The sequence below is a fragment of the Dromiciops gliroides genome, chromosome 1 (assembly GCF_019393635.1).
Source record: "Dromiciops gliroides isolate mDroGli1 chromosome 1, mDroGli1.pri, whole genome shotgun sequence".
NCBI classification, from domain to species: Eukaryota; Metazoa; Chordata; class Mammalia; order Microbiotheria; family Microbiotheriidae; genus Dromiciops; species Dromiciops gliroides.
This window is the reverse complement of record NC_057861.1, coordinates 501,600,648-501,624,475: the sequence shown is the minus strand read 5'-3', so window position 1 is coordinate 501,624,475 and position 23,828 is coordinate 501,600,648. Positions and strand designations below refer to the sequence as shown.

Below are 23,828 nucleotides of genomic sequence, written 5' to 3'. Positions count from 1 at the left end.
TGGTATATGAATGTAATGGAATACTATTGTGTTAGAAGAAATTATAAGCAGGAGGAGTTCAGAGAAACCCGGAAAGACTTGCATGAACTGATGATGAGTGAGATGAGCAGAACCAGGAGAACATTGTACATAGTATCATCAACATTATGTATTGATCAACTGTGATAGACTTGATTCTTCTTAGCAATACAACAGTACAAGAAAGTTCCAAAGGACTCCAGGAAAAAAAAAAAGGAACTGTGGAATATGGATGCTGATTGGACCATACTATTTCTTTTGTCTTTGGTGCTATTGTTTTTCTTTTTTGAGGTTTTTCCTTTTTGCTCTGATTCTTCTCTTATAATATGACTAATGCAGAAATATGTTTAATGTTATCGTATATATATAACCTATATCAGATTATCTGCTGTCTAGGGATGGGGGGGGAGGGAGAAAAATTTGAAATTGGAAATCTTATATAAACAAATGTTGAAAACTATCTCTACATTTAACTGGAAGATAATAAAATACTTTTATTTTTAAAATGTGATTAGCCTAATAAATAAATAAATACATTTTTTAAAAAAAGAAAAGAAATGATGAGCAGGCTGATTTCAGAAAAACCTGAGACTTATATGAACTGAAACAAAATAAAATTAGCAGAACCAAAAGAACACTGTATACAGTAATATCAATATTATATGATGATCAACTATGAATGATGATTATTCTAAGCAATACAATGACAATTCTGAAGTACTTATGATGAAAAATGCTATCTACCTCCAGAGAAAGAACTGATAGGAGTCTCAATAGAGACTGAAGCATATTTATTTTGGGGTGAGGCAACTGGGGTTAAGTGACTTGCCCAGGGTCACATGGCTAGTCAATGTCAAGTGTCTGAGGCTGGATTTTGAAGCATACTTTTAAAAAAAACAACAAAACTTTCTTTTTCTTTTTTTGGTCTGTTCTTTTATAACATGGCTAATATGGAAATATTTTGCATGACTGTACATGTATGATCCATATCAAATTGCTTACCTTCTTGAGGAGGTGAGGTGAAGGGATAAATTTGGAACTCAAAATTTTTTTAAATGAATGTTAAAAGTTGTTCTTATATATAATTGGGAAAATATATATATATTTTAAAGTGTGTTATATACATTTCTCCCTCTCCCTACAACCAACTGTTAAACATTTACCAGGAAATCCTTGGTTGTAAGCCTATATTTTTTGCCTTTTAGAATATTGTATTCCAAGATTTCCTCTTGTTTATAGTAAAAACTGCCAGGTCTGATGTAACTATGGCTTCTTGGCACCTGAAATCTTTTTGACTGCTTATAGTATTTTTTTCTCTGACCTGGAAGCTCTGGATTTTGTCTATGACATTCCTGGGAATTTACTTTTTGGGATTTCTTTCAGGACATAGAATTTTTCTATCTTCACTTTGTCCTGTGGGTCTAGTGTATCTAGGTAGTTTTCTTCTATGATTTCTTGAAATTTAGTGTCCAGTCTTTTTTTTTAAATCAGTTTTCAGAGTCTGATGATTCTTAAATTCTTTCTCCTTGACATGTTTACTAGATCAGTTGTTTTTGATAGATCTTACATTTTCTTCTATTTAAAAAAATATTTTGTTCTTGTTCTAGGTTTTTCCACCTGTGAACATGTGTTTAATTGAGTCACAGAAGAGACATTTCAGCTTTTAAAAAGACCTGACCAAGTCAACAGTTTGGTTGTGAGGGATGTTTTGCTGAGAAATCCCTGTAGCAGCAGGTTCTTGAGAGGAACCCGCAGGCAACACCTACACTGGCAACTAGAGGTATGGAGGATCAGGTTCAGTCTTTTCAATATTTTGATGTTGTTCTGTTTGATTTTCTGTTCTTGTCTCATGGAGTCACTGACTTCTGTTTGTTCTATTCTAATTTTTAAGGAATCTGTTACATGGGCACTTAGTTACTTTCTGTTTTAAGGTACATAATTTCCTTCTGAGGAATTTCCTCCAGAGTTTTCCATTTTAAAAAAATCTGTCCTAAATGACTAATATGGTAATGTTTTACATAATCGTACATGTATAACCTATATCTTATCGCTTACCACCTCGGGGTAATTTTTTCCTTTGCATCTCTGCTTATACTTGTGGAGTTACTCTTTCCTCCCAGGTTATATTTTTGGTTAACATTAATACTTTATAGTGTTCAGTGTCTTTAAGGTGTTTTACTCATAGTTCCTAGTCTTAGTTCTTGAATTAGAGTTTTATGCTATTTCCACTCTCTTTTCTGCTGCCATTTTGGGTGGGGTAGTAGGCTATGTTTTGTCACAACTTCGGTCACTCAGGTTCTTAAGCTGTCCCAAAGTTGGTCTCTCCTATGTCTTTGAGGTTTGGAGTGCTAAATCTTCAGAGCTCTCTATGGTGTCCCAGTGAGGACAGAGTGCCAGGGACTTCAGAGGCCCTGGAGCTGAGGTACCCCAGTATAAGCATTGTTGGGCTACCCTGGTTGCCACCCTACATGGTGGTTTGGAAGGTCTATGTTTCTGACCAGTGAAGCCATTCACTCCTGCTGCCTCAGGATACAGGGCCTTTCAGGGCATGGGGGTCTCTAGCCTATCTCTATGGTCACCTAGAACACTGCCATATGGTTTTCCTGTGCTGGCAGGCTCCTTTCCTATTGGCCATTGGCTTCTAGCTGATATTTAAATGCAGTTTTGGAGTGGATGAAATCACTTACTGTAGTTTTTAGATATTTTGATCATTATTTTTTCTGGTACTATTTTCAGTTTTGGGGGTTGTTGTTTTTTCTGGAGTAGGGCTGTAGAAGCTAGGTTGTCTATGTCTGATCAGCCATCAGACTAGTACTCCCTAACAGGCATTATTTAACTATAGAGAAAACACAAAGATTTGTGCCCAAACTTATAAACGGAAATGACAACTTTCCTTCCTCTCCAGAGTCTTACCTCCCCTGGGGATCTATACAGAACTCTACAATTATAGTATTACCCTAGAGTTGAAGGCCTTCCTCAAGGAGAAAAGACTCAAGGTTCCTTGTAAATTATGTAATCCATCTATTTCTCTTTTGAGCTCCAAGTCATCAATTCAAGTAAAGAAATATTTAAGACCTTCCATATGGCAGGCATTGCCTTAAACACTGAGGATACAAAGAAAGGGGAAAATAGCCCCTGCCCTTAAGGAGCTCTCAGTCTAACATGGGAGGCAATAAACAAACATCTTTGTACAAAGTATATTCAGGATAAACTCAATCTCAGAGGAAAGGCTAGCATTGAGGGGGAATGGCAATTAGCTGCTAAACTCAGCCAAACCATAGTATCTACTACTGTTATCAAGAAAGACAATACTAGTCACCTAACCCTCATTGCCCTACAAAAAGAAAAAAGGAAAAAAGAAAAAGTCTTTCTGGGTCAGCTAGGTGATGCAGTGGATAAAGCACCGACCCTGAATTCAGGAAGACCTGAGTTCAAATCTGACCTCAGACACTTGACACTTACTAGCTGTATGACCCTGGGTAAGTCACCTAACCCTCATTGCCCTAAAATAAGAAAAAAGAAAAAGTCTTTCTTGGGCAGCTAGGTGGCACAGTGGATAGAGCACCAGCCTTGGATTCAGAAGGACCTGAGTTCAAATCCAGCCTCAAACACATAACACTTACTAGCTGTGTGACCCTGGGCAAGTCACTTAACCCCAACTGCCTCACAAGAAAGGAAGAAAGAAAGAAAGAAAGAAAGACAACACTTTTCATTAATGGGAGAAGTGTAAATGCTAAGGCACTGAAATAATGACCTGAGCTGTCAGGTCTGATTTCTGCAGAGTAACCTGGATAGATAGGCTAAAGTTAGAGAGCATAACAAAGAGAGTGACCTTGAGATCATGCCATGATGACTGGGAGGAGGAATCAGGAATGTCCAGTCAGGACAAGACAAAACCACGCAAGTACCATGATCACTGTCTTCAAGAATTTGAAGGCTTGTTATGTTGAAGAAGGATATGACTTGTTCTATTTGGTACCTCAGGAGAAAACTAGGAACACTGGGTAGAAGTTTCAAAGCAGCAAATTTAGGCTTGATATAAAGGCAAACTTCTTCATAATTACAGCTATGATCCAAAGTGGGATGGGCTGCTTGGTAAGGGAGTGGGGTTTCCCTGGGAGGTAAAGTGCTCTGCCTCACTTGTCTTCAAGGTGGCTAGATGACCACTTGCTGGGTATACTATAGAGTGGATTGATATTCAGGTACAAATTGGATTAGATGGATCAGAGTTCCCTTCCAATGCTGAGCTTTTGTGATTATGCCCCCATCTATTTTGCCTTTGATTTTAGTAATGTTGTTCTTTAAAATTATATTCTATATACTGATTTCCCCCCACTATTTCCTTCTGAAGTTATTTTAGCATCACTCAGTTTTTTCTAGCCTAAATTTATTCTGGAGATTTTTTAGCTGCTTTGAGTTTTAAAATAAATTCCTCATGTGATTTTCCTTGCCAGATTTAGTTCTTTCTTTTTTAGTCCAGGGCTGTAATTTTGTCAGTGTGAGGAACTCCCAGTCAGGAAACTCTCTCTACCAATACATATCAGCAACTATCCTGCAATTTATAGTCTTAGAGATAGCCTGGAATTATGTAAATGTCAGTTATTTGTTTGACCATGTCCTTCTATTGTTTCTTTCCTTTTCTTTTCCTTTTTTTTTTTAAATTTTTTTCCTGGTGCTTTTTCCTTTGCCTCCCTCTATTCCTTCCCCCAACCCAACATCATTAAAATTTTTTGTTTTTATGTTTTCTGTTCCTTGTATTATCGTAGTTATCTCAAGAATTCCTCTCCTTCCCAGAGAGTCTTCTCATGTGACAAATAGTTATTTCTTAACGAGGAAAAAAAAAAATCAGCTCAGCTCCTTGATACATTGAAAAAGTCTGAAAACATGCAATGTGTAACACCTGTGGACCACTCACCTCCATGAAGGGGTAGGTTGGGAGTCTACCTAACTATACTCTATATCTTCTCCATAATCTTTTTAAAAAGCTTCTTTGGTTTTCTCATTATCTTTTTTTTTTTTTTTTTGGTGGGGCAATGAGGGTTAAGTGACTTGCTCAGGGTCACATAGTAGTGTCAAGTGTCTGAGTCCGGATTTGAACTCAGGTCCTCCTGAACCCAGGGCCGGTGCTTTATCTACTGTGCCACCTAGCTGTCCCCTTTCTCATCTTTTTTTGTGAATTTAAATTTCATTGCATGATTGTTAAGTAATTTTGTTTCTTTTCTATTGTTATTTTTTAAGGAGCTGTGCCAATTGCAACTTATTCCTCGAAGTCTCCACATTCTCTCTTTAGAGTCCCATTCTATTTCTGTGGTATAAGCTGAACAATGATTATTCCCACTTTAGAGAAGAACAAATTGAAGCCTAGTATGTTTGAGTAGCTTCCCCAAGGTCACATGATTGGCAAAGCAAGGACTAGAATTCCCATTAATAACAACAAAATACTTATTAAGGATCTACTAAGTACAAGATTGGTAGCTAGGTGGTAAAGTGGATTTTCACAGGTATAGAGTACTAATAACTGGAAAGGGACTGGGGTGGGGATGGGAAGAATCAGGAAAGGGCTTTCACAGGAAGTAACACTAATTATGCAGTTATCCTTTCCACACTGCAGGAGTTAGGGGCATGGCACCCCTCTCCCCACCATGATCTGGAAAATCTGTGTAAAATGTTTTGGCCTTGTACCACAGAAGAAGTCTGAATTATTATGGCATTAAAAGATAAAATATGTTGATTTTATACCATACCACACATGTATTTTTTGCATTTCTGATTTTCTAAACTTTTTCTGTGTTGTCTGTTGGCCTTCTTATGTTGTCTATGACTTCCACAAAACTCCCCCCAAATTCCCATTTAGTAATGTAGAAAGGATAACTGTATTTTGAAGGTAGCTAAGGCATTCTACTTTATTTTTATTTTTATTTTTTTTTACATATAAGGTATTTTATTTTTTCCGTTACATGTAAAGATAGTTCTCAACTTTTGTTTATACAAGCTTTACAATTTCAGATTTTTCTCCCTCCCCTCCCTCCCCCCTCCCCTAGACAGCAGGTAATCTGATATAGGTTATATCTATATATCTATATACATATACATATAGATATATATATCTATACACACACATATATATACACATAATAACATTAATCCTATTTCTGCATTAATCCTGTTATAAGAGAAAAAATCAGAGCAGTAATGAAAAACCTCAAAATAGAAAAAAAACCCAATAGCACCCAAAACAAAAGAAATAGTATGATTCAATCAGCATCTATACTCCACAGTTCTTTTTTTTTTTTTCTTGGATTTGGAGATCCTCTTCTATCATGAGTTCCCTGGAACTCTTCTGTACCATTGCATTGGTGAGAAGAATATAGTCCATCACAGTAGGTCAACACTCAATGTTGATGATACTGTGTACAATGTTCTTCTGGTTCTGCTCATCTCACTCATCATCAGCTCACGTAAGACCCTCCAGGTTTCTCTGAACTCCTCCTGCTCATCATTTCTTACAGCACAATAGTATTCCATTGTATTCATATACCACAACTTATCCAGCCATTCCCCAATTGATGGGCACCCCCTCAACTTCCAATTCCTTGCCACCACGTAAAGAGCAGCTATAAATATTTTTGTACATGTGGGTCCCTTTCCCCCTTCCATGATCTCTTTGGGAAAAAGACCCAAAAGTGGTATTGCTGGGTCAAAGGGCATGCACAGCTTTATCGCCCTTTGGGCATAATTCCAAATTGCTCTCCAGAATGGCTGGATCAGTTCACAGCTCCACCAACAATGAATTAGTGTTCCAATTTTCCCACAGCTTCTCCAACATTTATTATCTTCTTTTTTTGTCATTTTAGCCAATCTGATAGGTGTCAGGTGGTACCTCAGAGTTGTTTTAATTTGCATCTCTCTAATCATTAGAGATTTAGAGCATTTTTTCTTATGGGAATAGATTAGCTAAGGCATTCTAAAAGTGGAGGTGTAGAGAGAATGCACTCTAGATAGGTGGGAACATTTGTACAAAGGCACAAACCTAGGAAATGGAATGTAGACTGAGGAATAGTGAGCAGGCCAGTTTATTTAATTTTTTTTATTATTTTTTTTTTTGTGAGGCAGTTGGGGTTAAGTGACTTGCCCAGGGTCACATAGCTAGTAAGTGTTAAGTGTCTGAGGCCACATTTGAACTCAGGTCCTCCTGAATCCAAGGCCAGTGCTCTATCCACTGCGCCACCTAGCTGCCCCCAAGCAGGCCAGTTTAACTGGGACAGAAGGTGAGTAAAGGGAAGTGACATGAAGTGGGGCTGAAAACACGGGTGAAAGCCGTATTGAGAAGCACACTGAATAACAAGATAAGGATATCAGATCGAGTCATTAGTTAGCTAAGGAAGATTGAGTGTCTATATAAAGGGTGACATGGTCAGGTCTGTGTTTTAGGAAAATCAGTGTGATAGCTCAAGAAGGATAGTTTGGAGAGAGGCTAGAAGCAGAGAGACCAATTAGAAAGTTTTTCATCCAGCTTAGAGGTGATGGCCTGAGCTAGGGCAGACTAGGCTGAGTGAGTGGAGAGAAGAGGTTAAGATTCCAGAAATATTGTGGAGGTAGAATCCACAAAAATTGGCTACTGACTTAAAACAGACTGAAAACAATGAGGGAGAAGGAAGAGTCAAGAGTGAATAAGGTCTAGTTTAGTGTTCTAATGTGTCAAGTTCCTTAAAACTAAAGGATCTTGGTCCCATCTGCTAGCATATCTGATTGGTGTCCTTTTCTTTCCTTCCTTCCTTCCTTCCTTCCTTCCTTCCTTCCTTCCTTCCTTCCTTCCTTCCTTCCTTCCTTCCTTCCTTCCTTCCTTCTTTCTTTCTTTCTTTCTTTCTTTCCCTCCCTCTCCCTCTTAATGATCAGTGTCCCTAGACAGTCTACTTTTTGTTTAGACTATTTTGCTCGGCATTACTATACTGTGAACAGCAGTGACCTCCTGAGGGCAGGCTCATTTTGAGTCAGTGGGTTTACCTTCCAGAGCCTTTAAGTTTTGAATCATAGGTTTCAAACCAAAGTGGCTAAATCAGGGGTGGGAATATTCATTGGTCTGTTTTTTTCTAAAAATACATTTTCATTGATATCTTTTGTTTTTATATCAACTAAAAACTCCCCCTGTATCTCTCCTCTCCTTCCCAGGGAGCTTCGTTGAAAAAAAAAAGTATGTTTTCTTAAAAAAGAAAAAGCATGGAAATGGGGGGAGAAACAGATCAATACATGGGAAAATATCTGGCAATATACGCAATGTTCCATATCCTTGTACTCTTGACCTCTGCAAAGGCATGGGGTGTGTGTGTGTGTGTGTGTGTGTGTGTGTGTGTGTGTGTTTTTAAATCGTATCACCTCCAGGGCCAAGCTTTGTTCTTTGTAATTTCGCAACATTGTTTTTTAAAATAAATTTTTATTGACATGTTTTGTTTTTATGTTGCCTAAATTTCAGAATCCTCCCTCTTCCCCTTCCCAGAGAGCCATCCTATTTAACAAATAACTTTTTTTTTTTAAGAAAAAGAAAAGAAAAAATCTGCAAAACGTATCAGTACATCAAAAAAATCTAAAAATACATGTAATGTTCTATACCTACCCATGAAGTTCCCCCATGTCTGCAAAGGAGTTCCAGGAAGGATTTTATACCTCTTTGTGGCTGTGCTTGTTCTTTGTAATTTTGCAACATTTGCTTTCAGTTGTTTTGTGCTTTGTGCTTGTGGCTCTTTCTATTTACATTGTTTATTAGTCATTGTGTACATTGTTTTGGAGGCTTTGCTTACTTCACTTTGTATTAATCCTTGTAAGTTATTCCATGTTTCTCTGCATTCAGAATATTCTTTTTTTTTTGGCTGGGCAATGGGGGTTAAGTGAGTTGCCCAGGGTCACACAGCCAGTGTCAAGTGTCTGAGGCCGGATTTGAACTCAGGAACTCCGGAGTCCAGAGCCGGTGCTTTATCCACTGCGCCACCTAGCCGCCCCCCCAATATTCATTTTTTAAATAGCACAGCAATATCTTATTGGGATTGGGGAGAGGACCTGGGGGCAGGGAGAATAAGCATTTAAATAGTGCCTACTATGTGCCAGACATTGTGCTAGACATTAAAAAAAAATTACAAATATTATCTCATTCAATACTCACAACAACCCAGCAAGGTAAGTGCTATTATTATTTCCACTTTACAATTTGAAGAAACTGAGGTAGAAGAGGTTACAGTGATCTATCCAGCATCATACATCTAGGGAATGTCTGAGGCTAGATTTGAACTCAGATATTCCTGACTCCAGGCCCAAGGGCTCTAAACCCTATACCACCAGCAGTAACAATTTATATAGTCATTCCACAGGCAACCATTTTGTTTCCAGTTCTTTGCTACCACAAAAAGGGCTTTCAAGTATTTTGGTGTACATGGAGCCTTTTTATCTAGGACCTCCTTGAGTTGTATACCTCGAAGTAGAATTTCTGGGTAAAAAGATATTGTAATTGTCTCTTTATCAAACCAAAATTCGAGTGGGGAATACATGTTACTGCCAACAAAATGTCAGTGCTGTGGAGAGATGAAAGTCAGGCTGCATGAGCGAGACCAAGTGTTTTTTCCTGTCTGTTTCCTAATAGCATGCTTCTTAATTTTCATGCAGACTTTCCTGGCTTGAAACGTCTATTCCACAGAAGCTGGAGCTATTTGGCCCTGGGTGTTCAGGAGAAACTTTGATTCTTGCCTATCCTGAGTCTTTTTTGGTTTATGCTCTTGCTTGAATACAGATTTGGAAAGAGGAGTACTCTTTCCTCTGGGCCTGCTAATGGCCTCTTGTGAAGGACGAGGGACCGGGCAATTCAATTGAATGAACATTTCATTCAGTGCACTAGGTCCTTAGGATGCAAAGACAAAAAAAAAAAAAAGAAAACAAAGTCTTTGCCCTTGAGGAGTTTGCATTCTACTTTAGGGACACAATATGTACACAAATAAATAAATACAAAATAAATGCAAAGTAATATCTAGGAGAAGGGAATGTTAACTTCCGGGTGTGGGAGGATTGGGGGAGAATCAGGGAGGAGGCCTCGTGGAAGAGAGGCTGGGCTTGCTCTGAGCCTTGAAGAAAACTAGGGATTCCAAGTGATGGTTGAGGAAGAACTGAATCCCATACCCAAGGCCCACCTATACAAAGGCAGAAAAGGTGTGGGTGGGGAGAGGATGAAATTTGGTTTTCTTCAAGGCACACAATTTAAAGTAGCGGATTGGTTGCTGAGGGAAGCAGGGACAGAGGAAGTCATCAGAAACCAATGAGTTGCAGCAAGACTTCTGGGGGCCTGGGTCTCTTCTACTTGTTTTATCACTGTTGTTTCCTTTCCTGTCAGTTAAGCTGATTTTAGTGGATGGCTGGATTGACTCTCTGACTGCTCAAAATATGACACTTCTCTTTCCAAAGTACTGTGCCTTAGCTTAGAGTAGGAAATCACTGGGTTTCCACTGGGTTCGAAGCCTAGATTGTCATGTTGCTGATTTAGGAGTTAGGCAAAGGGGCGGCTAGGTGGTGCAGTGGATAAAGCACCGGCCCTGGATTCAGGAGTACCTGAGTTCAAATCCGGCCTCAGACACTTGACACATACTAGCTGTGTGACCCTGGGCAAGTCACTTAACCCCCACTGCCCTGCAAAAAAACCCAAAAAAACTGGAGAAGGAGTTAGGCAAAGTCAGACAAAACATAGATCCTCTATTCTCATGACATGCCTTCAATTTACTTCCATCATTCACAGGTATAACCACATCCTTGATTTTATAATAAGTGTTCTACTTTTGTGATCAAGAATTCTATGATCCTTGGTGAGGTGGGGCACATTTTTGTCAGAGAGTAGAACAAAGATATTGAGGGATTTGGAGGTATACTAAAAGGGACAAAAGGAAGCTCATAATATTGGCTTTTATTTTTTCAGTAAAGTATAAGGTAAGGTCTATTTCACCATAAATGCCTATCCTTCCACCTCTTCTAGGGCCTTACTCCTTCCAAACCCTATTATTTAATTATTTGTTGCTGAGTTGTTTCAGTAGTGACTGACTCTTTGTGACCCCATTTGGGGTTTTCTTGGCAAAGATACTAGAACAGTTTGCCATTTCCTTCTCTAGTTCATTTTACAGATGAGGAAACTAAAGCAAAAGAGTTAAGTGACTTGACCAGGGTCACGCAGTAAGTGACTGAGGCCAGATTTGAACCCAGGTCTTCCTGACTCCAGGTTCAGCACTGTATCCACTGTACCACCTAGATGCCCACATTTGTTCTTAATGTGACCTGTAATCACTTCACCCCCTTCCAAGTATGGTCTCATTTTTCCTTTCCCAGTCTTGACCCAATAGTTAATCAGTTCAACTACACACTGTCTTCTCTTGAAACCTACTATTAATGTGAAGGAGTGGGGGCGGCTAGGTAGTACAGTGGATAGAGCATTGGCCCTGAATTCAGGAAGACCTGAGTTCAAATCTGAACTCAGACACTTGATACTTACTAGCTTTGTGACCCTGGGCAAGTCACTTAACCCTCAATGCCCCACAAAAAAAATGTGATGGGTTATTATGCTGTAAGAAACAATGAATATGAGGAACTTGGAGAAACATAGGGAAAATTGTATGAAAGAGTGAAGTAAGCAGAATCAGGGAAACAATATCCAAATCACCAATCTTGGCCCCAGAAGAGAGAAGAAGAAATATTACTCTCCTTTCCCTGAAGCAATTGATATATGGGTACAGAAGTGTTGCCAAGGCTGTTAGAAATAGTTAGTTTTGATTGTTTTTGTTAACAGGAAAGGATCAACGGATAGGGGGAAGTGAAGTATATATCAAAATGGTTATAATGTAAAAAATAGAGAACATTAATAATTTTAAAGAAGTTTAGATAGCTTCCTATCGCCTCTGGGATAAGAAATCAAACCTGACATTTAAAGTCCTTCACAATTTAGTCCTTACAACAACTCTGTAAGGCAGATAGTTGTAAGTAGTATTAAAGTATTATTTCTAGTTAAGGGTGAAAAAACTGAGACTTGTATCTAGCTGGGGAGAAATCAAGGAAAGTTCCATGGAACAAATGCCAAATGAACTGGGTCTTAAAAGAGGAGGATTTCAACAGATGGAAATTAAAATGTGGGCATAGGTAGGCATTCATATAGGCAGAGGGAATAGCATGAATTAAGTAAAGGGGGCAAGAAAGCATTGAATATATTGGGGAAAAACAATGAGTCCAATTTGTCAGAAAGGTAAGGTGCAAGGCATAGTGGGAAGTAAAGTTGAAAATGTAGTTGAGGCTGGATAAGGGAGGACATTAAATAAAAATCCAAAAAATCCAAGTCTGGATTTTTTAGTGTAGGCAGTGGGGAATCATTGAAGGCTATGGAGTAGCTGCCATGTAAATGGAATTCTGCTTTAGGAACATTAATAAGTTCCTTCTTTCACTTCACAGACCAAAGATGAGCCTTGTTCATCTGGTATGGTTACGTAGGGAAACCCAGAGTCCCAGAAGGAATCAGAAAACAAAACTCAGTAGGGAAGGGTGGGGTGAGGAGTCCAGTTAATATGCATAAAATTCTTTGAACATCACTCATCCTATGTAAGCAATGCTGTTCATATGCCTTCCCAACTGACACCTACCTTTGACGTGGCTTACCTGACAGAGCAGGCCTGGGGCAAAATGGATGGGGATGCCATTTTTTCATGACTTTAATTTGGGTGTGTGGGCACACTGCTGCTGCTGGTGGTTGTCCACTCAGGAGGCAGTTAGCTGGGCTGGGCTGTCATTTTCATGGTGGTGTTTTTAGTTCACACCCACTTCTTTTGTGTTCTACTAGAGAGGACTGAAGCCATTAGGTGACTAAAAGTCACATTTATTCTCTAGGGCAGATGTGTGCCATCAGGCAGCTGGGGGAGGGGGGCAGGGGAGTACAGCTCAAACCATATTACAATGTAATTGGCAAATGTTTAACAAGATAAATTTAAAAAACCACATCATAAAGAATATTAATTCATGGTGTTTTATATATATATACATACATACATATATATATATTTTTTTTAAGTCAGGCAATTGGGGTTAAGTGACTTGCCCAGGGTCACACAGCTAGTAAGTGTTAAGTGTCTGATGCCAGATTTGAACTCAGGCACTCCAGGGCTGGTGCTGTATCCACTGTGCCACCTAACTGCCCCAATTCATGGTGTTTTAAATCAATATTCAGCCCACAGGGAACTGTTTCTATTTGAGTTCGACACCATTACTAGTGATATGTCCAGCTATCTGAGAGCTACAAATTAGTAAGAATGGACCTTCAAAATATTGGAGGAAAAGGGGCAGAGAGAATGCAAAGTTTATTCCTATGAAATTTAGGATCACTGTATTTAGAGATTAAAAGGATTTTAGACATCATCTAGTTCAATGCTTTCATGTTAAAGATGAGGAAATTGAGGTCTAGAGAGCAATACAACTAGTCAGGGTCAAAAGTCAAGACTAGGTGTCCTCATTATAAGTCAAGAATGTTCAAGCAATATTTATAGGATTTTTCTTTTCTTTCTTTCTTTTTTTTGGGGGGGGCGGGGCTATGGGGGTTAAGTGACTTGCCCAGGGTCACACAGTAAATGTCTGAAGTTGGATTTGAACTCAGGTCTTCCTGACTCTAGGCCCAATGCTCTATCTGCTGTACTACCAGCTCCCTCCAGAAATCTTGCCTTTCTAAAGGCAAGATTAAAATTTGGTTTTTTAAAAAATGGTTTTAAACATAGCTGGTCATGTTAGGGGACATAGTTTCTTTAAGAAGTGATTTCCAAACTGAGGCAAAGTGAAGTAGGCAGAAGCAGGAGAATATTACACACAGTAGGCAATATTGTACGATGATCAACCATGAATGGCTTTGCTATTCTTAGAAATACAATGACCCAAGATAATTCCAAAGGACTCATGATGAAAAATATTATCTACTTCCAGAGAAAGGACTGATGGGAGTCTGAACTCAGATTGAAACATACTATTTTTCACTTTATTCTTTTTGCTTTTTTTGTCTGTGTTTTCTTTCGCAACATGACTAACATGGAAATATGTTTTGCACCACTGCCCATGTATAACCTATATCAAGTTGCTTACCAGCTCAGGGAGGGGGAAGGGAAAATTTGGAACTCAAAATTTAAAAAAAACCCAACAAATGCTAACAATTGTTTTTACATGTAATTGGGGAAAAATAAAAAGTGATTTCCAGTCCTTAAGGGATTTAAATATACACACGTATATACATGTACACACATATGTAAATGTCTTAAGCAAACTGTCATAAAACACAGGTTGAAACAGGGAAATGAACATTTATGGGTTACCTAAGGGTCACATACAATGGCTTTAACATTTGGACAACATCTTCCTAGGCTCAGGAGCATAAAACTTGAGGAAAAGGGGTAGAGAGTAAAGGCATTACTTCCTGACCTTAGTATCATAGAAAAAGCAGTGTTTTAGAATTCTTAAGTTTCAGATATAAGAAAGTTGAAGCCCTGTCACGGTGAGTCAGAGACAGAATGTGGCTGAATCCTAGTATAGAATTGGCTCAGATGAGGGTTCCAAAATTCCCACTCCCCACATCTTGCCCATTCTCAAACTCCTAGTCTTTGTTTCTGTTATTGGAATCTCTTCTATGGTCTCCAAACAAAATTCAACCCATCCTTCTAGACTTAAAGGACTTGTTTAGTGATGCCTTCCCCACCAAAGACCTCTCCTATTCTTATTTTCCTCTTGTATTTCTGGTCAGTGTCAGGTAGTTTAGTTCCTAGTTGTTTTGTTCCAATGTTCCACTTAGGCAGCCCCAGTCTTTTGCTCTCTCTCCTCACCCCCTTAAAGGTTAGGGACCATGTCTTCTGTTTTCCTTACAGCTTAGTCTGTCCTAGTAGAATAAGTTCCATACTGAGAACAGACTAGATACTTTGAAAATACCTACTGGTCATGTAATAAGGAGATGAATTTTTTGCTCTGGCAACAACCATCAGTTTTGTCCTTTCCTTCAAAAGTATTTGATACCTTTTTTTGTTGTTGTTGTTGAGGCAGTTGGGGTTAAGTGACTTGCCCAGAGTCACACAGCTAGTAAGTGTTAAGTGTCTGAGGCTGGATTTGAACTCAGGTCCTCCTGAATCCAGAGCCAGTGCTCTATCCACTGTGCTACCTAGCTGCCCCTATTTGATACTTTCTTGAGGCTTCTCTGTGCCTCAGGGTAATTTGTATACCAGGGCCCTTTTGGAAGACCAAGAAGAAAAGGATGACTAGAATTGGAAAGATGAAAGGGGATTTCAGTGTTTATTTTCAACCTCAGTATGAGGGTTACACTGTATGTATGTAGCCTGAGATAGAGAAAGGGTAAGTAGAATTCAGTTGCTCTAACTTAGGTAGGAGTGCAGACTAGGACCTTTAGTTGAGATAGGAGATTTTTATGGATGCCTAAGTAGTGTCTTTATGGGCGGTAGTGCTGTGGGAAAACTAAAGCTGTATGGACTAGCCCAGAGGTATATTGGCTTGGTCTGTCTCATTCTAAAAGAGTTGGAGAAAGGCCTGGGTGGCTAAAATAAGCAGATGACAGTGACAGAAGAGTACTTACTAAATTGAAATGGATATAATAGCTAGAGTTGAGGAACAGCAAACATCTACCTTGCTCATCACTGATATTTTGAGTGATATGGACTAAAGAGGTCCAGGGGATGAAGTTGGCTTTCTATTGACCTTGTTTTCCCTCTCAAACTTGGGGTAGTGTTTAGGGGTCAGGAATTAATGTAAAGCTCTTGGAAGGGCAGACCTATCAGCAGAGTATTCTTGACTTTCTATGATCTTGGTTAAGAATATTTTCCGTGTAAAGACTCATGATGGAAAATGTTCTCCACATTCAGAGAAAAACCTATGGGGTCTAAATGCAGATCAAAGCATACTATTTTCACTTTTGTTGTTGTTTTTTTTTCTTTCTCATGGTTTTTCCATTTTGTAATGATTCTTCTTTTACAACATGACTACTGTGGAAATTTGTTTAATATGATTGTACAAGTATAACCTATATCGGGTTGTTTGCTGTCTTGGGGAGGGGGATGGGAAGGAGAAAAATTTGGAACTCAAAATCTTACAAAAATGAATGCTGAAAACTATATTTACATGTAATTGGAAAAAATACTATTAAGTGCAAAAAGGGAATACTTTCTGTGATTCTTTCTTGTATTAATAGCCTTGTTCTATATTTTGAGGATACTTAGATGAAAGCTAGAAATTAATCCGATTTTTCCATCCTCCAAAGACCTTGCCTGTGTTTAAAAGCTAAGCTATTGGGGCAGCTAGGTGGCACAGTGGATAGAGCACCGGCCCTGGAGTCAGGAGGACCTGAGTTCAAATTCGGCCTTAGACACTTAACATTTAACTAGCTGTGTGACCCTGGGCAAGTCACTTAACCCCAATTGCCTCACTAAAAAAAAAAACTTAAAAAAAGCTAAGCCATTTTGTCCTTCAATCCTAGAGACCATGCATCCTCATCCTCACTCTGGCTATTCTTTCTTATCTGTTACTCTGTCCTTTCTCCTCTTGCTCTGAGAACTATCAACAAATTAATTCTACCATTGCCTTGGTTTCATTTACCATCTTTGTGAATTCCAGACAATAATCTACTTCCCTATTTGTCATTTCCTCCATTAGAATGTAAACTCCTTGAGGGCAAGAGTTTTTATCTCTATTTTTATCCCCAGCACTTAGTACAGAGCTTTTCCTCCAAACATTATGGTGTTTACAGGGGAAATTCAAGGTAGAAGCCATATCCCATGGTATTATTGAACAGCCTCTGAAATGTAAACTTGGGTCCATGTTTGTCCAGAGCTAACTTAGACCATAGTTTATAGTTGACTGCCACATATTAAGTCTATATTCTTAGGTCATTTATAACAAATGACCTGTTCTGGTATAGTCTGTCTGTGGTCATACCTGGAAAAAAATTGAGCATAATAACAATAACAAAAGCTAGTTGAGGGTGACTGTTTCTATTCTGCTGGTAATCCTGTTTGAGTTTTGGGTGTGGAGGTACTATTGTTTGGTTTTTAAAACAGGGGTTTTTAACCTTTTTTTTAAAATTTGGATTTTTTTATTTATTCATTTATTCGAATTTTTATTTCATATCAGTTTATTTTATTTTATTTTTTTGTGGGGCAATGAGGATTCGGTGACTTGCCCAGGGTCACACAGCTGGTAAGTGTCAAGGGTCTGAGGCTGATCTTGAGCTCAGGTCCTCCTGAATCCAGGGCTGGTGCTTTCTCCACTGTACCCTTAACCTTTTTTTTTTTTTTAAGGTCATGGCTCCCTGTGGCAGTCTGTGAAGCCTATGGACTCCTTAGAATTGTTTTAAAATATGAAATAGGACTACTAAGGAAATCAATTAGGTTGAAATAGTTATCAAAATTTTTTTTTTGGGGGGGGAGTGTGAGGCAGTTGGGGTTAAGTGACTTGCCCAGGGTCACACAGCTAGTAAGTGTCAAGTGTCTGAGCTCAGATTTTAACTCAGGTCCTCCTGACTCCAGGGCTGGTGCTCTATTTACTGTGCCACCTAACTGCCCCCAATAAATTAAAATCAAATAAAAAAAAAAACCAAACCAAACCAACCTAAGCTCACAGACAGACCCTAGTTCAAGCTCCTCTATTCCCAAAGGACAAATGGAACAGGCAGAATGGTGTAGTGCAGTGGTTCTCAGCTTTTGTTGCTGTTCTGTGAACCCCTTTCGACAGCCAATAAAAAAAATGTATTGTGAACTCCCAGGGTAATTACTGCTTAAAGGTGCCATTAAGTAATTTTTAGCTCAGACTCCTTGGATAATTTCAAAAATTCGCAAGGGACTCAGGATCCACTAAAGGACAATCACTGGTACTATGAACTGAGAATCAGACCCGTGATCCAATTATGGACGGGCTACTTAGCTGTGTGAGCACCGACAAGTAACTTCTCCCTTGAAATTCTTTTGAGTGGGTAAGGAGTTCATATGACTGAAAAGGAAAGGAAGGACTGAGCATTGGGCCTTTCTTCTCACCTAGGCTCTCGAAGGTCCCTTCCCACTAAGTATACACTACATCCGCCTTCAAAGTTTCTGACACCAATCATATCACAAGCCCTCAGCTAGAGTTCCCCTCAGTTATCTGCATACTCAGGCTTGCTCTTATATCTTCAGAAACTTTAGGCAGCTTACTCCAGGGATCCCAATCCGTACAGTTTGGAAAGGCGAGTTCAAGTCTCTATCATCCAGAAATCTCTCATGAGGTCTTTTAGGAGACTCATGGGGGTCAACCATTCTTACCCTACTTTCCTCTTGGTTCTTCTCTTTATCTTGCTCTTGAACCCTTCTAGGTCAGCTCTACTCCAGGCATCCCCCGGATGGCCCCTTTCCTAGTCGGATGGAACACCCAGAGGTCACCTATTAATATATTTATATCTACAGTGTATCCCTTTCCAAAGGAGCCCCGCCTTTCCAGCGGTGAAGTTCCTATTCAATTCTGCAAGCAATCAGCCAATCCGAGCCCCCCCCCCCCCCGCCAGAGTGGGCAAAAAGAGGGGTAAGCGCACATTTCCAACCTCCCCCATTCCTGCCTTCGCTCTCCTACATCTCAAAGGTCCATCCCGCATAAGTACAGGGACAGCAGGAGATCCCCACTCACTTCTCGAGACCTCTTCCTCTCTCCTCCTCAGAAGAGGATCATACAAACATACTCTCCTATTCCTTTCTTAGCCAGTCCCGTACCCCGCTCCGCTGGGCTCCACTCCCGCAGTACACACAAGGATTGGGGGAAAAGGGGAGGGAAGGAAATCCCTCTTACCCCTTCCTCCACCCACAAAAGCAAAGCCTGAAACTATTCCTTTAAGGGTGGAGGCGGAGGGAAGGAAAAGTGGGAGGAGCAAGGGGCGGGAACGGGATGAGGAGGGAGGAAACAGCTGGCGGGGCTGCCACCGCCCCTGGAACTGAGCGCGCTGAGGTCAGGGTGCTCTGCTGGCGTCACAAAGGGCCCAAGTGGCCGGCGAGAGAGGAGCTGGTGACTGGAAGAGGAGGAGGAGGAGACGGCGGGGGGAGGAGGAGGAGGAGGAGGCGGAGGGAGGGGGCGCGCGCGCGCCCCGCCGCTGAGGAGAGCCGCCCCCCTCCCACCCTACCACCCTACCACCACCGCCAGCACCACCACCACCACTACCACCACCGCCGCCGACACGCGCGCGCGCGCGCGGCTGCCCCCTCCCCCTCCCCTTTCTTTCTCCCGCGGCGCGCGAGACCCTCTCCCTCCCCGCCCCTCCCCCCTGCAGAGCCGCCGCCGCCGCGAGACCCTCACGCGTACCCCCGTCGCCGTCCCCTCCCCCTTCTTGGGTGCCTCGCGCCCTCCTCCAGCCCCCGAGGAGAGGGAGAGGGGAGAGTGACAGAGTGACAGAGGGAGAGTGACAGAGTGACAGAGAGAGAGTGACAGAGAAGGAAGAAAAAGAGCGCGCGAGAGAGAGGGAAAGAGGAGAGAGGAGAAGAGAGAAAAGAGTGCGGCGGTGCTGGGCCCTGTCTCCCCCCTCCTCCCCCTTCCTGTGCCTTCCTCTTCCTCTTCCTCCTCTTCCTCCTCCTCCTCCTCCTCCTCGTTCTCCACCTCCTCCCGCAGAGGCCCCCCCCCTGGGGGGGGGAGGCCCCGGAAAGGGAGCGATTCCTCCCCCACCTCCCCCCCCACACCCCCAGCACAACACTCACTCACACACACACTCACACACACACTCACACACACACTCACCCACACACACACCTGTGAGGAGGCCTCTCCCGTCCCCTCCCCCGCCCCGCCGCAGTCCTGAGGAGCCGCCGCGGCCGGTGGGGAGGAGAGCGAGGCCTGTGTGGGAGCCGGGGCCTCGGGGACTGGAGAGGGGCCCGGCGGCCCGGCCCTAGCCCTCGCCGCCGCCGCCGCCGCCGCCTCCGCCGCCGCCGCCGCTGCCATGGCCCAGCAGCAGATGACCAGCTCGCAGAAAGCCCTGATGCTGGAGCTCAAATCCCTGCAGGAGGAGCCGGTGGAGGGCTTCCGGATCACCCTGGTGGACGAGTCCGACCTCTACAACTGGGAGGTGGCCATCTTCGGGCCCCCCAACACGCTCTACGAGGGCGGCTACTTCAAGGTACAGCCATCCCTCGCTCCCCCGGGGTCGCCCCGCGCGTGTGTGCGTGTGAGTGTGTACGCGTGTGTGTGTGTGTGTGTGTGTGTGTGTGTGTGTGTGTGTACGTACACCCCTTCCTTCCTTCCCCCCTCCCCCACCGGCTTTGGTTTTGGCTCCAGCCCCCATATGCCGGTCCTAGGGGTGGGTGTGCGGGAGGCCCTGCTGCTCCTGTCCCCGGCCCGCGAACCCGGGAGGCAGGGAAGAAAGAAGGCCTCGTTCACCCTGCTCTCTTTCTCCCTCCTCGGAGGCAGGCCGTCCGGGGAAAGTCTAGTGACCAAGAGAGGGAAGTCGGACCCTTCTCGGTCCGGGGGTCGGAGAGGGTTTTGTGTGTTGTGCATCTTCTGGGACATCTTCCCTAATCAATCATTCCACCCCAGTCGAGCAAGACTCTCTCCCTAACCTGGAGATTGCTTGGAGACCGTGGGGTGAACCCCTATGGAGTTCGTGCACCTTTTTCACTAACAACCCCCTCCCCCCCCCCCCCCGCTCTCCACCCAGGGGGTTGGTGGAGAAAGGTACTGGCCTGTCATCCTATCCTCTGGGGCTCTACCCAGAGGCCTGGCAGGGAGTTTGTTGGGCCTGTTTAGTGCATTCCTTCCATGGATGATGAGGGTAGATGAGGAAAGCCATAGGTGTGGGGGAGGAAAAGGGGTAACTAAGTCTTCCAATCACAATCTTGTTGGAAAATCTCATTTTCCCTTCCTTTACCGTTCCCTATTTAATTGATGGGATGAATAAAAATACTTTGTAAATAGTACTTTAACTTTTGCAAAGCCTTTCCCCTAGTGTCTTTTGTCCACTCCAGCCACAAGCCAACAACTTGCATTTTAATAGTAACTAAAAATAATGCCAGCATTTATATAGTATTTTAAGGTTTGCAAAGGCACTTTTGACATGTATTCTCCATTGAGCCTCACAACAACCCCTATGACTTCTTAAGCAGGTAGAGAAGGCTTCCCAGAGTATTGTTGAGTGTCATAGAGGGAGGAAGAAAGATTCCCATTTTAGGGAGATGGAATCGAGACCTTTTGCTCAGATGACTAGCTGTAGCAAATGAAATGTCTGGATCATTGAAAAGGGGTGGGATCTGAGGTAGGGGTGGCTAGAATGACCATGCTAGCTCTTTATTCAAATAAAAAGGCATAGGTCTAATTTTCCATATTATGGAAGTTAGTTTTAATATGCTTTATTTACTAGCTTGTTTCAAGAATGCCCCAAGAGAAAGTCAGGAACTTTTGAGTTTTTCTTTGACTTTTTGCATGAGCAGTTAAAGATAGACTTATTATTGCTTTTGGGGTTTAGAGTGGGGAAGAAGGTCAGTGAAACAACTGTGAAGCAAGTACCTGAGAATCCATTTTTGTTTTGTTTGGTGACATGATCCTGTGAGTCATTTTTCAGGTTATATTGTTTTGAAGGGAGAGGATATTTTGGCACAAGTTTCAAATCAGTATCTTAGTCATGCAGGTGTGATGTATATTTTTAGGACTACCCAATTACTTAACCTTTATTTTCCTTCAAGGTAGTAGCCCCAGTTTCAAGCTTGTAACTAGGTCAGCCTTGCAGGAATGATTTTGAAGGAGGTGGGGTGGAGATGTTAAAATTTCATATAAAGAGTCACTGGTAGTAATAAATAGCACATTGTCAAAAGTATTGTAAGTAATTTATTACTACTATCTGTCCTGTGTTTCATTTGTTTGGAAGTGTCAATTTTGTCTACCACATAGATGTAGATATTTACGAATATCTAAATACGGAATGTATAGCTATCTGTCAAAAATAAAAATGGATAAGGTTATACATCTTATATTGTGGTGGGGTCTATTGGACTGTAGACAAATTAGTTCATGAGTATCATCCACTGTTGGTACAATAACCCTTTTTGTTACTTTTTGAAGTTAGTATGAATTTAGGCAATTTCTAAAACAAAACTTAATCAATGAAAACTATTTGCAGGAGAATTTACCTCTAAATTTTCTTTTGTAATCACTGTATACCTAGTCTGTTGTACTTATTTAACTTATTTCATAGTTCTTTTAACCGCCACTCATTTCTTCCATAACATTTTTAACCCTAGTAATCAATGTGGATTCTAGGACAACATGTAGAAAGATCTTTATCTGTAGTGTAAATTTTCTAATCAAATACTTTTTAAAGTTCTACAGAATAACCTAATGGAATAGGAGTAAAATAAAGTTTATCCTATTTTTGCTATAGTTTATGGTACAGGAAAATTTTAAAGTCATCTATATATGGAAGTTGGTTAGAATTTTTTCATCCTAATACAGCTTTTGAACTATTCTTGCATGGAAATAAAACGCTGACATTAAAAGAAAGTGTAAAGAGCATTAGTGGAGAATTGCCAGTGGAGAATTATGGCTCTGAACATATGGTTGTGTGACTTTGGGCAAGTCATTTAATTTTACTTAGCTTTAGCTTCCTCAAATGGGGATAATAATACTTGATGTCACAAGGTTGTTGGGAGGAAAACACTTTGGAAACCTCAATGCTATATAAATGTAATTATTATTATAAATTATATTATTTCCAAATACATAACCAAGATAGGAAGTTAAAAAGCAGAGAAGAGTTAGAGTGTGTTCTATGGAGCATAAACTTAGTGAACTAAGTTCTTAATTCTTTGATTTCAATACTTAAAAATAAATTCTATAATTTTGGGGCATGTTATTCTAATTTTTAAATTAAAACAAAATTTTTTTTTGGTGAGGCAATTGGGGGTTAAGTGACTTGCCCAGGGTCACACAGCTAGTAAGTGTTAAGTGTCTGAGACTGGATTTGAACTCAGGTACTCCTGAATCCAGGACTGGTGCTCTTATCCACTGCACCACCTGGCTGCCCCCGGGCATGTTATTCTAAAGTTGACATTCAATAAAACATTTTTCTGAGTCTTTAAGTCCCAGTCCTTATATTTTGAAGTAAATGTTAACATGTCAGTTTCCTCATCTTTAAAGATAGGAGACTGGACTACATGATCTGAGAATCTTTCCAACTCTTAACATTCTGAGTGTTTTCTTACTGCTTTTATTTTTAAGTTTCTTCATGGGTCTGTCCTTGTCCATATTCTTTTCTTTGGAGACTATATTCTCAAAACTTCAACTACCACCTTTAAGAAGATGAGTGTCCCAAGTCTAAATTTGTACTTAAGATGATTCATATCATAAGATGCCTTCAGGACATCTCCACTTGGATATCCCATTGATACCTTACATTCCAACATGTCTAAAATTGAGCTGATCATCTTTTCCTCTAAACTTCTCTGACTTTGCTATTTCTGACTACTATATCACTTTTCACCTAGTCTCCATGTTTAATACCCTGAGGGGGTAATGTTATTTTTATCTCTACTTGTCCCTTACTTATATTCAGATCAAGTGCTCTTTTTGGGGGGGGGGGTGAGGCAGTTGGTGTTAAGTGTCTTGCCTGAGGTCACACAGCTAGCAAGTGTTAGTGTCTGAGGTTGGATTCGAACTCAGGTCCTCCTGAATCCAGGGCCTGCGGTGCTCTATCCACTGCGCCACCTAGCTGCCCCATAAATAATGCTCTTTTTTTTTTTTTTTGGCGGGGCAATGAGGGTTAAGTGACTTGTCCAGGGTCA

At 41.1% G+C, this 23,828-nt stretch overlaps 1 protein-coding gene across 1 annotated transcript in view; it reads left to right on the top strand.

Moving 5' to 3' along the window:
* The first annotated feature begins 19,574 nt into the window (after positions 1–19,574).
* UBE2R2 (ubiquitin conjugating enzyme E2 R2) overlaps positions 19,575–23,828 on the top strand; it is a 116,676-nt gene continuing 112,422 nt past the window's right edge. Inside the window, exon 1 of the mRNA XM_043988470.1 lies at positions 19,575–20,176. Coding sequence (XP_043844405.1) covers positions 20,000–20,176 — 177 coding nt within the window. The 5' untranslated portion in view covers positions 19,575–19,999. The remainder of the gene's footprint in view (positions 20,177–23,828) is intronic.